The sequence below is a fragment of the Halichoerus grypus genome, chromosome 9, assembly GCF_964656455.1.
Source record: "Halichoerus grypus chromosome 9, mHalGry1.hap1.1, whole genome shotgun sequence".
In the NCBI taxonomy this organism is placed as follows: Eukaryota; Metazoa; Chordata; class Mammalia; order Carnivora; family Phocidae; genus Halichoerus; species Halichoerus grypus.
In genome coordinates this window covers 16,517,392-16,532,095 of record NC_135720.1, presented here as the reverse complement: position 1 = coordinate 16,532,095, position 14,704 = coordinate 16,517,392, and the positions used below count along the sequence as shown (strand labels likewise).

General features: G+C 44.1%; 1 protein-coding gene across 1 annotated transcript in view; it reads right to left on the bottom strand.

The window, feature by feature from the left end:
* Nucleotides 1–310: 310 nt before the first annotated feature.
* The window catches only part of LRP11 (LDL receptor related protein 11), a 44,475-nt gene continuing 30,081 nt past the window's right edge, over nucleotides 311–14,704 (bottom strand). The window contains exons 6-7 of the mRNA XM_036075029.2: nucleotides 8,164–8,259; nucleotides 311–3,623 (exon numbers count right to left, since the gene is read on the bottom strand). Coding sequence (XP_035930922.2) covers nucleotides 3,469–3,623; nucleotides 8,164–8,259 — 251 coding nt within the window. The 3' untranslated portion in view covers nucleotides 311–3,468. The remainder of the gene's footprint in view (nucleotides 3,624–8,163; nucleotides 8,260–14,704) is intronic.

Below are 14,704 nucleotides of genomic sequence, written 5' to 3'. Positions count from 1 at the left end.
TCGGTTCTAATCAGCTCATCTCTGGACACATTCAGCTTTTTTTTTTTTTTTTAAGATTTTATTTATTTGACAGAGACACAGTGAGAGAGGGAACACAAGCAGGGGAAGTGGGAGAGGGAGGAGGTTTCCCGCAGAACTGGACTCCGGGATCATGACCTGAGCCAAAGGCAGACGCTTAACGACTGAGCCATCCAGGCGCCCCTGGACACATTCAGCTTCTAACCTTATTTTCATCCTTGGTGATTTTATATTTAACCAAAACAAACAAACAAACAAACAAACAAAAACAAAAAACTGTTTGCTATCCAAGTAGCCATGAAATAGGTACTTTATTTTGGATTCTAGAATTGAGCAAGATCAGAGAGCTGAGAAAAATGGGGCCAATCCCCAAGAAAAAGGCAGCAACACAATTGCTTAAAAAGCCAGGGAGATGAGAACACTTGTGAACAGCAAACTGCAAGCTAGGCTTTTCCCTCTTTCTATATGATGTGGGCAGTGTTTTTCATTAGAAATTGTCCTTCAGTTTCAATGCCAACAGCTGCAGAAAACCTGGAGTCCAGAAAAGAAGTAATTGGAGTCACTCTGATAAGAACAAAGTGGTGCAATCCCCAAACATGAAATTGGGGACAATAAACTTAACAGAGACCCCAAATGCCAATCTCAGGCTGGGATGCTTCTGTTACATGGCATCATTGCTGTGATGCAGACAGAAGGCGGGCGACAGAGCCCGGCGCCCGGGCTCCTGGGCACACCACACCGCGGTACGTTTCCATACGTGATGTCCAGGGAAGTCATCAGCAAGGTCTGCCTTGAACCCTATAACTGAAGAATAGAAATATACATCTCCGCATTTGGGTTGCGGAAAAATCTAGAACAACATGCAACAGCCGTCAGTGGCTGAGGAGGGTTGGTAAGTGCGAAGGTGAATGGTGTGGCCAAGTCACAGATGATGAAAAGGCAGCAGGAGAAAGACGAAGACACTCTGTTGTCTTCCCATGGAAGAGAACAAATCTGATCCTCGAGCAACTGGAGACATTCAAATGCTTGGGGAGGGATGGAGACTAGCTGTTGTGTACTTGTATTGAGAATTAGAGCAAAGAAGCTGTATGTTTTCTTTTCTTTTTTTTAAGATTTTATTTATTTATTTGAGAGAGAGTGAGAGCATGAGATGGGGGAGGGCCAGAGGGAGAAGCAGACTCCCCGCTGAGCAGGGAGCCCGACACGGGACTCGATTCTTGGGACCCCGGGATCATGACCTGAGCAGAAGGCAGACACTTCATCGACTGAGCCACCTGGGTGCCCAGCTGTACATTTTCTGAAAGGTGGCTTACATGGGCCTTTTCTCTCTCAGGAAAAGACACGTGAGACACAAGAACATGTTTGAGCAGTAAGTTGTGGACAATCCTCCCTTTAAAATTATTTTTAAATTACCTTAGATGCAGAACTCCTCCAATCAGATACTCACAGGTAAGGTAACTTTAAAAAGTCCCATTCAGTCCACCTGACAATGTAACTATTTTGAGGCCTTGATTCTCCTTCTTTAATTCTTAATTTCCCCCTTTGCAAGATAAGGTTGATATGATTAAATTCAGGTGATATAGTAACAGCTCAGTAAATAATAGCAACTCATGATGATGATTAAATTAAAAGGTTATTTTTAAAAAGGCATAAGAATAAAATAAAATTTATTAAAGGGATATTGTACACATGGATATGGACATATTTTCTCAAGTATTTCAACACCATAGCAATGCTAAACTGTGTTTAATTTCTTCATGTATAAAAAGATGTGCTGAAAGATGCATGCCTCATCGGTTTTACTTTATTGGGTATGGCTATAGGTGACCCTTCTCTAGAAAAGCAAACTGCCAAGCAGCACACAGAGAGCACAGATATCCGAAGTTCATCCACACAGGCATTTCTCCAGTCTGCTCTTGAGGAGAACTTTAAATCTTTGCTCAATTCTAAACATTCAACAAAATGCTTGGACCTCTTGGGAAATAAAAGTAACCAATTTCTTTGTTTTTCTAGAACTAACTTTCCGTTTATTAATGTAGTCTGTTATATTTCTGACCCAGATTAAGCCCTTTGCTAAAGGGACAACTTACCTCAGTCTGAAAATAAAGTGTTCTACAGTGTTTTCAAGTATTTTAGAAGATCTGCCAGTTCTGATAAAAAGCCATATTATATACATAGTAACATCACTGAGTGTAGACAGGCACCGCATGATAGATTCCTCTCAGGAGAATGATTTCTAGGATGTGTGTAATCCCGGCATGAAGTGATGATGGGAATAATTTGCCTTTAAAATCCTACGGATTGATTAAAAGGGGAAAGATGCTAAACTAGATGCCAGTTTTCTGTAAAGATGAATTTGTGCAAGACTGCTTTATGCTCTGGGAATACGTAAGCCTGGCATTGGCCGATTGCACATTATAACATTTTACAGCACTAAACAAATGATGGGAGAAAACTGGCCTATTCCATTGGATGAAAGAACCTGCTGATACTTAAACATGGGACATTTTTACAAAAGCTGCCCCTAGAAATCTACTCAGTGTTCTGCTTTTCAATTTGAATGCATTTTTCTCTTCCATCGACACAGAGTCCTGTTGAAAACCAGTGACTGTATAAATAAAGCTGCTGTGTCCTGGACCATCTAGCAGTGTCGAGTAGATTCGAGAAAGTACTAATGGTCGTCCTGGCACGTTGCCCTCAGCTGAGTTTGCGTTCAAACGTTTGACTTCCTCCTCTGCTGTCACCATGACGTCCTGCCCCCCTGCAGGACCACGTGATCTGAAGTCAGGGTGTGTTCTCCCAAAGGCAAGCCTGAGGGGGCAGCCACCCAAGGGACCTGAGGTCAGAGGCCCTGGGATAAACTCACACTCACCTGCCCTGACACCTCCTCGACATGCTCACGAGGGTTATACTTTAGACATTCCTGCCAGAGGGAGCATCTCATTGAAGGTCTAAACTCACTTGAGATCCATTCTCAGAAATAGGTTTTGAAGGGGAGAAGAGAAAGGAGAGCACTGGAACAAGAAGGCCTCCGAACAAGAGAAAGCTGCACGTAAAGTGGCCCAGGGCTGCTGGGGGCCAATGGTTGGCTTCTAAAAGGTAAAGGGTTAATGTTGCCATTCGAAGGCCACTCCTTGAGAACGAGGATTTTCTGCCTTGGCTCACTGCAAATTGCTATTTTTCAGGGACAGCTTACCTAAGTCAGAATTAGATTTGTGAGTCTTTACTCATATAGACTCCTCTCTGAATTTCAAAACATTTCACATACTCCCCAAAGAAACTCTTTCTACAATAAATAAAAAAAAAGGGTTTGGGGTTTACAGAATATTCTGGGGTTTCAGTATTTTTCTTAGCCCAGTTCAAACCAAAGAGGTTATAAATATCCAGAACCAATCTATGGCTAAATTATAAGGAAAACATGGTCGCCCCCAGCTATTTAAGTGACACTTATTACAGATACATCCCATTTATGAGGTAGTCCGATTCCTCAGACGTAATGGGACGAGCTTTCTTCAGCTTCTGTTTCACCAGGCGTAGGCGGCACGCGACCATGAGAAGCAGCAGCGCCGTGATGGCCAAGCCCAGGGCCAGGGGTAGAACCGCACCTGTGAAGCGGTTAGACATGAACAGGGTAGGTCAGTGATCAGCCACAATAGAGCCACAGTTTACGGTACGATGAGCACTTTGCAGGCACTGTTCTAGTTCATCTGAACGACTCCATTACGTAGGTACTTGTACTATCGCCATTTTACAGATTAAGGTGTGGAGATTAAGTCATGGGTCTAAGAGCACCTGGTTTATAAATGGCAGGCGTAGTTCTCAAACCCAGGCTTCTTTCAAACCAGATTCTGTACCGGGTTCCTACAACATGTGGGTAGCGTCAGTGGGCACCAAGGTTGCAGCCGGATCCCCCTCAGCCCCCCTGTAACAGACTCTGAGTGGACAGCGGTGAAGACATGGCGGCCACAGGAGCGTGTTCATCGTAGTCACAGATGATATTTGTGGATCCATCCATGATCATTCTCTCAGAATAAGTATGGACTAATTCCTGACTTCTTGTAGGGTTTTAAGAAATTTATTTTCTTTTCGAAATCCAGAGAACCTACCCTCAGCCAGTAAGATCCACTGTTGAGAGCCAACTGCAAACTATGCTGGTGTAATTCTGGCTAAGGGTACTTGAAGAAAAAAATCTCTCTCATTCTCCTTCAAAGGGTCTCTCCTGGGGGTTGCGTCCTAGACACCCAGACGAGAAGCGAGAAGCGGCCTTTCGAGGCCAGTAGAAGTCTGGAAGGGACAGGGTGTGCCCCGGCTCAGTCTTCCTTATCAAGCTCAGCAGGCTCTATTCTTAGTCTGATCTACTCTGGAGTCAGAACAGGCTTGGAGACGATATGGTGGAGCTACTTTTAGCTGCAGGGGTCTTGCCAGCTCGTGGAATTAGAGGGATAAAAATGCCCATCGCATAAGCTGATTCTATAACCTTTCATCTCGTTCCTTTCTTCACTCATGCTTTGTTCAGTCAGAGCTATGTGCCGACACTGAGCTCAGTGCTGGTGACCAAAGATGACAAGCCCATGCTACAGAGTCCCGGCACTGTTCTAAGTGCCTTTTTTTTTTTTTTTAAAGAATGATATATTTTTTAAAGATTTATTTATTTATTTTAGACAGAGAGAGAGAGAGAGAGAGAGAGAGTCTTAAGCAGACTCCAACACAGGGCTTGATCCTATGACCCTGAAACCACGACCTGAGCCGAAACCAAGAGTTGGACGCCTAACCGACTGAGCCACCCAGGCGCCTGCACTCTTCTAAGTGCTTTATGGTATAAATCATTTAATTCTCAGAACCACCATTTGAGTTGGTACTATTATTATACCTATTTTGCAAGCGAAGGAACTAAGATATCAAGAATGAAGTGACTTGTCTGAGCTTGTCAGGTCAGTGGCGCAGCGAGGACAGGGCCCCAGGCAGGGCAGCTCCAGACCCACCACCGTACAGAACTTCAAAAGGGAAATGAGATCATGATTTTTAATGACTTCAGGTCTGGGTAGACAAACATTTAAGTGAAAAAACACCATTAAGTACTATAATTACTGTGACAGAATTAGATAAGAAGTGCAGATGTAAAAGGAGTGGTTTGTGTATCCAGTTCATAGGATTTTTGCTCCAGTGGTCTAAATGTATGATGGAGCTCCTTTGGGGTGCGTGGGGGAGATAAATGTATTTTCTGACATTTTTGGATTGAAATGCCTATACATGATTCAGGTAGAATTTTCTTTAGGTTTCTGGAATTTTTTTTTAAAGATTTATTTATTTACTTGAGAGAGAGAGGGCGAGAGAGAGCACGCGCCATGGTGGGTGGGGTGCAGAGGGAGAGACAGAGAGAGAATCTTAAGCAGACTCGCTGCTGAGTACGGAGCCGATATCACGACCCTGAGATCATGACCTGAGCCGACATCAAGAGTCAGATGCTTAACTGACTGAGCCACCCAGGTGCCCCATAGGTTTCTGGATTATTTGGGCCTAAATATGTGAGAGTCCTTAGTGTCAAGGTCGTGGTTGCAGCCACAAAGTGGATGAGATTGCCAGAGAGCAAGGGAGGAGGAGGAGGGCCAGGAGAGAGGCCCTAGGAAACACCAACATTTAGGAGGGCCAACAAAAGACAACCTAAGAGAACAGAAAGAGGTGGATCAGAGAAGTGGCAGCGCAGCCAAGGGAGAGGGGAGCCTCGGACGCACAGGGAAAAGACTCTCAAGGAAGCACTTGGCTGAACCAAATGCTAAGAAGAGGTCAAGTGAGGTGAAGCCCAGAGAGGCCAAGGGACTTAGCAATCAGAAATTCTTTTCAGGGAGACTGAAGATTGAGGGATGCTATTTTGTTTTTCTGTGTTGGGAGAGATCTGAAAGTGTCTGCAGCTGTTGGGGGGAACGAGCCAGTAGAGAAAGAGATTAAAAACACAGGAGAGTTGGGGCGCCTGGGTGGCTCAGTTGTTAAGTGTCTGCCTTCAGCTCAGGTCATGATCCCAGGGTCCTGGGATCGAGCCCCGCATCGGGCTCCCTGCTCGGCGGGAAGCCTGCTTCTCCCTCCCCCACTCCCCCTGCTTGTGTTCCCTCTCTCGCTGTGTCTCTCTGTGAAATAAATAAACAAAATCTTAAACAAAACAAAACAAAACACAGGAGAGTTAATCAATGATGGAGAAACGTACCTGAGAAGATTAGGGGCTTGTATCAAGGTCAGGGGGAGACTGACCTTGGAAAGAGGGGACACTCCTTCCTTTAGCACTGAAGGAAAGGAAGCGGGGTGGGGGCAAACGGACGAATGTTCACGTTTGGGGATGAGTAGCTGAGGACGATCACTCTGCTTGTTCAGGGCAGGGAAAGGACTAGAGGCTGCCCTTCTAAATGTGTGTGATTTTGCATAAGGATGAGCACCGGTGCTTAGGCCTCAGTGAACGGGGCTGTGCTTGAAGACCCCAATCCCAGGTCTGGGGTGCAGAGGCAGCATGGTAACAACAGAGCAGACACACCATCTCGGCGAATTTTCTGTTTGCCAAGTCAGAGATGAGCTGGCTAAACTGTCAAATTGACTTCTGTGTAATGCTTTGAATACAAGGAAAATGAAATCTCCCATAAAGAACTTGCTACAATACTGCAAATTATTCTAGACTTTTCAATACTCATTTGGCATGGTTTCTTCATTGTCTTTAGTTTGGGTATTTGGAGATTTAAAATTTTCTAACCCCTTATAAAACACATCATGATATAATTTTCTCAGGAACCAGCTAAGGAGATGAATTGGGTATTCTGCTCGTATGAGTGGGAGTGACGTTCATAATACATAACAACTGGAACGGGCAATGGGCAGTCAGAACGGAGACTCTGCATACAGCCAGCCATGGGGGCCGGGCAGGCCTGGTTTCCTTTTACGTGTCCATGGACGACAGGGCCCTTTTTATTCAAATATCTGGGGCCAGGGTAAGTCCAGCAGGCCTATAGACTGAGCAGCATCTAGGTACTTGAGGTCTGGATTATTCTGGCCATCTGTTGGTTAACGGTTATACTTTAATGTTGTCCAGATTTTACAAAGAACACTCTAGGGTAAAGAGAAAGCCTTCTCCACGTTCAGATCTATAATTTAAGAATCATCTTTTGTTCTCCTAAATCTTCTTTTACTAATTAGTTCGTGGGATTTAGGACTAAAACCTACTTTTCTACAGAACTATGTCAAATGTGTTTTCTTTCTCATTAAAAACCACCAAAATCATGGAATTATGGTATTCTTCTTGTAGTCACTAAATATTCCCTCGACCTCCAACACTCTTTCCTCATTCTTATTGTCTTGGGTCTTTATCACTCGAGTATGCTGGAGAGAACTAGGTACTCTAAGATCTTTACTCTTGTAGTATAACTAACTCAAACATAATAGCCACCGTTTATCTGGCTCACTGTATGAGCCACACAGTGTGCTAAATGGTTTAACTGTCCCATTCATCCTCCCTAACAACTCTGAGGCAGTGAGAGTTGTTATCTCCCTCTTACTAATGAGGAGACTGGGGTCTAGAGAGAGAAAATCGCCCACCCCAGGTCATAGAGTTTAGTGGTGGAGCAAGGGTTTGAACCTTGGCATCAGATTCTAGAGCTTGAGTTTTTTTTTTTTTTTTTTTTTTTTTTATTTGTCAGAGAGAGAGAGAGAGCACAAGCAGGGGGAGTGGCAGGCAGAGGCAGAGGGAGAAGCAGGCTCCCCGCCGACCATTGAGCCTGATGAGGGGCTCCATCCCAGGACCCTGGGATCGTGACCTGAACTGAAGGCAGACGCTCAATGGACTGGGCCACCCAGGCGCCCCTAGAGCCCATGTTCTTAACCCCTGTGCGTGAGTATTGCTCTTCCCACAGAATGTTACACCTGGGAGGGAATATAATGATAATCTAGTCCAATCAACTTCTAAAAGAGGAAGCCAAGGTCCGAAGACGTGAGGTTACTAGTTTAAGAGCCCAGCGAGGCAGCCTGACAGAGGAGGGGAGAACCGCGCCGTTCTTCCGACCCACAGATCCGGTCGTGACCCCTGCAGCTGCATCTGGTAACTGCAGCTAGAGGATCTGGCATTCGGCAGGTGTCTATACCCTGCAATGAATTTCCAAGTTACACATTTACCTGTTTCTGGGGCCGGGTGTTCCCCTCCTCCTCGATCGCTCTTGGACTCAAAAATATAATTTTCTTCTTTTCTGTTCTTCCCTGAGGAGCCACGATCTACAGGAAACAAATAGAACATATACGGAAGGTACAGCAGAAACTTCAGGAAACAGACCTGAAAATACAGCCTTATTTATTTTTTTAGGATGGATTTAAAGGACTTACAGAATTTATTTCTCTAGTAAACCTAGGTGTGTGTCGGATACTAACCCACTGGACAGCTCACGTGACCGGTTTAGCAATGCGGAGGATGGGGCTAGAACAAAACCGCGGGCAGAGAAAGGGGAAGAGGCAGAAGGCACTGGAAGTCCAACCGGCGCCCTGACCCTGGAGGGTGAAGGAGAGGCCTTGGCTTCAAAAGTCAAGGGTAATCTCTGGACTTCGTACCACAGAAAGCAGAAGCAGTCCACAGAGGTTTTTCTTTAAAAAATGAACAGTGAGCGGGAGCCTGGGTGGCTCAGTCGGTTAAGCGCCTGCCTTGGGCTCAGGTCATGGTCCCAGGGTCCTGGGATCGAGTCCCACATTGGGCTCCCTGCTCAGTGGGGAGCCTGCTTCTCCCTCTCCCACTCCCCCTGCTTGTGCGCTCTCTCTCTCTCCCTTTTTTATTTATTTGAGAAAGAGAATAAGAGAGAGCACGAAAGAGGGGAGGTTCAGAGGGAGAAGCAGGCTTCCCATCAAGCAGGGAGCCCGACGCGGGGCTCGATCCCAGGACCCTGAGATCATGACCTGAGCCGAAGGCAGATGCTAAACCAACTGAGCCACCCAGGCGCCCCTAAATAAATAAAATCTTAAAAAAAAAAAAAAAAGAGCAGTGAGCATACAAAAGGCACTCAGACACACTATTTGACTTTCTTACCTCAACCCTACCTGGCAGGTATTCATTGCTTCATGTGTTCTGGTTTGGTCACAGAGGATTGGCACCTGCTCAGGTTCTTTCGAGTAGTAAGTGGCTCAGAGGGCTGGGGTTTATTTATTTATTTTTATTTATTTATTTTTTGAGAGAGAGAGTGTGTGCAAGGGAGCAGGGGCAGGGCGGAGGGGGGTAAGTGCTGGGAGGCACAGAGGGAGAGGAAGAGAGAGAATCGTAACCAACTGAGCCACCCAGAGCCTCAGGGCTGGGATTTAAACCCAGATGTGCCTAACTGCTTGTTGGCGGAAACCAGCCCTTGTGATGTAATAATGTGCTGTTAATTGCTCACTCTATTCCCTTATATTATATTATTGAGAGCAAATAGTGAGAAAGATCAAATCTTAGGATTTTATCCCAGGTCTGATGAGCCACGATTATACCATTGTATCATCTCCTATCTAGGAATTGACAACAGTTTTGTGCTTATTACATTGACAATATAATGAGTAATGAGCTAGTGGAGTCGCCCTCCTGCTGTGATCTCAGGGGAGACTGTGGGATAATATAATTCTCAGTGACAATATATTAGAAATGATGAACTGGCATGAGGAATTTTACTGAGAAACAAAACCAAATTTTAAAGCTTCTTTACTCATAGGTCATCAACAGGTACGTTCGTAACTCCTACAACTGAAATCAGGCTACTTAAATATAGTATTTATAAAATTCTTTGTAATTTGTACTAAGGGATATGCCTGGATTTACTAAGGATCACAAAAATCAAGAGGATAATGGAAAATTGTGAAATTATTGCAGGTACCTACTAGAGCCAGAAAGCCATGACTTAAACCGATCGTAGCAGCCCCGGGCTAACGCTGTTAAAGAGAAGGGACTGCAAATACGTTTAATTTCTTTAAGGCATCCTGGACGCTCCTTTTCACTCAGCCCTGCCAGTCATTCATCTCTGTACAGTGCAGACCCTGTCTAGGATGCCCTGTGAAATATCCCCGACTGTGGCCCCTCTTCTCTGTCCTCAAGGCCACAGCCTTAGGTGTCTGTCACCTTCAACTCAAGCACTGCAAGAACCTCTGCCCCGGGCGGGGTGTGTCTGCCCAGGTTCCTCACCCACACTGCCCAGTGTCCGTGCCAGGAGGCTGGCCCGCTCCCTCTGTTCTGCTGTGCTTCTCCATGCTACTCTAAAAGGACCCATCCAGGCCACCTGCATATAGCCAGCAATGTGGGCTGTCCTCCATAAACTCCTGGCCCAAAGAGAATGAGACACATGAGAAGACACGATTGCCACAGACTCTAGAATTTCCAGGGGATTTGCCCTACCCGAGTCGGTATTTGAAATGTGAATTTCTGTTTTCTACATTTCAGGGAGGAATTCACTGTCATTTCCCAGACTGCCTGATTCACTTTTCCTAGAGGCCCACGTCTGGGACACCACAGAGAAACGCTTCATTTGCACATGTCCTGTGGTAGGCTCTAACCAGAGCGGCAAGTCAGCACAAACAAGACAAAGATGGCATTTGCTTCTGCAGAGAGCTTATTTCTAATGACCCTTTTACAAAAGTTAATGTCTTAGGAAATTATTTTGTCCCTTTTCTGAATGACATACTGTGCTATGTGTACATACAGAGCCATGCATCCACAGAAGGACTTGGAAGCTGGATGGAGTTGTTTTAATTTCATTTTCAGTCACCATGGAACATGCACTGGAAGGAAGGTGGAAATACCAGCCGGAAAAGTGGCTACAATACGGGCCTGCCTTCCAGAATGCTCTATGGCTTCCTATGACCACCTGCCGACGAACAGACAACGCAATTGTTCTTGGTCACTATTCACCAGCAGAGCACGCTGCAGGGCTGCAAAGTAGGCAAGAGGGCGCTCTCTTCAGGAAATGTTCTGGATTGTACTAGGAGAAGATCCATCCATTTCAGAAAACAGTTGATTCCTGCTATCACATTGGAGCATTAACAGGCTATTCAGCTATGCTGCTTATCAGGCTTCAACAAATTCAAACTACCTTCCCAGAAATGTTGTTTTATAGTTTCAGGATGTTTTCTCAATAAGAAAAGAGACAGTCCAGCATAATGAAAAGATGAAATACCCACGAAAAATACACGGCACATGAAAAAACCCTTTTGAATATCGTTTATAAGGATATCCTCTCTGGGTAAAAGCCCTTGCACACTAATGCAAAGGTCCCAGTTGCCACTGCAGTGAGCACCGCAGAGAAGCTGAAGGGCGAGGCTTCGGCACGCTTAGCGGGGATGTGAGAAAGTGCAGGCAGAAGCCCCTGCGTCCATACAGAAACCGTGCATTCTCCCAAGTCCGTGCTTCAGTCTGGGTCCTTAGGGCATCTGGTTGACCTGCTGGGCTGGACATGAATTCTCAAGTTTCAAAAAACTGGACTCACTGTGAACGTGGATATACTACTTTTCTAGCACTCTGCAGTGCCGGGAGTCAGATTTGTTTCCTCTGGCTGGGTCAGATAGAAGAGGACAGCCTTGTTCATGAGTGACGTGACCACCCAGGGAAGAGGCCCTGCGGAGGCAGGCACGTCCAACAGTTCAGCCATTGAGCCCCTGCGTGCTGAGCACACAGTCTCGACCCGCGGTGCTGAGTGCACGGGGTATCCGTTCCCCGTGTAACCGAGTATCTGTACAAATCCTTGGTTTGATCCTTAGTAACATGCTTAGGAGAAATTCCTAATGGTGAGATAACTGAATCAAGGCACATGCAGATTTAAGGCTTCAGAACCTGCCCTCTAGAAGATTGTACTAAGTTTTTAAAAAACATTTATTTATTTTAGAGAGAGCACTCGCAGAGGGGAGGGGTGGAGGGAGAGAGAGTCTTAAGCAGATTCCCCACTGAGCGGGGAGCCTGACGCAGGGCCTGATTTCAGGGCCCTGAGATCACGACCGGAGCAGAAACCAAAACCAAGAGTCGGTCACTTCACCAAAGGCGCCATCCCAGCGCCCAAGATTGTACTAATTTTAATCCCACCCAGAGTGCATGAGTCTTGTTTCTCTGTGCTCTGTACATTAATTATTATAGTTTTTCACTTTGCTAATGTGACAGATGAAAAACTGCATTTCATCACTTTCTGTACTACATGATCAGTATTAATCCTAGTATCTCTTTAACAAATCTTCAATGAGTTAAGTTTCTTTTTTTTTTTTTAAGATTTTATTTATTTATTTGACAGAGAGAGACACAGCGAGAGAGGGAACACAAGCAGAGGGAGTGGGAGAGGGAGAAGCAGGCTTCCCGTGGAGCAGGGAGCCCAATGTGGGGCTCGATCCCAGGACCCTGGGATCATGACCTGAGCCAAAGGCAGACGCTTAACGATTGAGCCACCCAGGCGCCTAAGTTAAGTTTCTTTTATCCTCACAACATGTCTGTGGGGGAAGGAGGTGGCAGAAAATTTAACTTGTCCATATGTATTGTACTAGCTGATGATCTTTGAAAAACCCAGGCACAGGTTGCCAAGAGTGGAGCATTTTAAAATCTATTTATGTTATGCTGGGTAGAGCCTAACTTACCTCACATGAAATTGGAGGCTGGGGACGCTAGTGTGGTGGTCTTAGGGATGGGGAGGGAGGTGATAGTTGCTGTCTCAACAAACCGCATGTTGTGAGGGCCCTTTCAAACATTTTCAAAATTCTGTCCTTCTCTTCCCACTTTCTTCATCCTGGACTTTCAAATATTGTGTTTTCTTTCTTCACCCATCCCCCACCTACCTCCCCTCTAGCACCCATCAGTTTGTTCTCTGTACTTATGAATCTGTTTTTTTGTGTGTGTTTGTTTTTTAAAAAGTTTTTGTTTTTGATGGATTGTAATAACACAAGAATATACTCCTGAGAAAAATAAAAGTTTTGTATACCTAACGTGTTCCTAATTTTGTTAAAAGTGAATAAATGTCCAAAAAACTACTAGAACTGATAAATGAATTCAGTAAAGTTGTGGGATACAAAATTAATATACAGAAATCTGTTGCATTTCTATACATTAATAATGAAATAGCAGAAAGAAAAATTAAAAAAAAATCCCATTTACAACTGCACCAAAAAGAATAAAATATCTAGGAGTAAACTTAATCCAGGAGGTGAAAGACTTGAACTCCGAAAACTATAAAACACTGATGAAAGAAACTGAAACTGACACAAACAAATGGAAAGACATTCCATGCTCATGGACTGGAAGACCAAATATTGTGAAAATGTCTACACTACCTAAAGTAATCCACAGATTTAATGCAATCCTTATCAAAATACCAATAGCATTTTTCACAAAACTAGAACAAATAATCCTAAAATTTATATGGAACCACAAAAAATCGCAATGTTGTAGGATTGCCAAAGCAATCCTGAGAAAGAAGAACAAAACTGGAGGCATCACAATCCCAGATTTCAAGATATATTACAAAGCTGTAGCAATCAAAACAGTATGGTACTGGCACAAAAATAGACACATAAATCAATGGAACAGGATAGAAAATAAAAAAATAAACCCACAACTATATGGTCAAAGGAAGCAAGAATATACAATGGGGAAAAGACAGTCTCTTCAATAAATGGTGTTGGAAAAACTGGACAGCCACATGCAAAAGAATGGAACTGGACCACTTTCTTATACCCTACACAAAAATAAACTCAAAATGGATTAAGGACCTAAATGTGAGACCTAAAACCATAAAATTCCTAGAAAGAAAACATAGGCAGTAATTTCTTAACATCAGCTGTAGAAACATTTTTCTAGTTATGTCTCCTTAGGCAAGGGAGACAAAAACAAAATTAAAGTATTGGGACTACATCAAAGTAAAAAGCTTTTGCACAGCAAATGAAACCATCAATAAAATGACAAGGCAACCTACTGAATGGGAGAAGATATTTGCAAATGATATATCCAGTAATGGGTTAACATCCAAAATATATAAACTATTTAATAAACCTAACACCAAAAATCCCCACAAAAAAAAACAAAAACCAAATAATCTGATTAAAAATGGGCAAAACATCTAAATAGACATTTTTCCAAAGAAGATATATAAACAGCCAACAAACACATGAAAAGATGCTCAACACCACTAATCATCAGGGAGATGTAAATCAAAACCACAATGAGCTATCACCTCACACCTGTCAGATGGCTAAACACAAAAAAACAAGTAATACAAGTGTTGACGAGGACGTGGGAAAAAAAGAATCTTTGTATACTGTTGGTGGGAATGTGAACTGGTAAAATCACTGTGGAAAACAACACAAGAGGTTCCTCAAAAAATTTAAAATAGAGGGCGCCTGGGTGGCTCAGTTGGTTAAGCGACTGCCTTCGGCTCAGGTCATGATCCTGGAGTCCCGGGATCGAGTCCCACATCGGGCTCCCTGCTCGGCAGGGCGTCTGCTTCTCCCTCTGCCCTCTTCCCTCTCGTGCTCTCTGTCTCTCATTCTTTCTCTCTCAAATAAATAAATAAAATCTTTAAAAAAAAAAAATTTTAAATAGAATTACCATATGATCCAGTAATTCCATTACTGGGGTATTTACCCAAAGAAAACAAAACACCAATTCAAAAAGATACACGAGCCCCTTTGTTTATAGCAGCATTATTTACAATAGCCAAGACATGGAAGCAACCCAAGGGCCCCT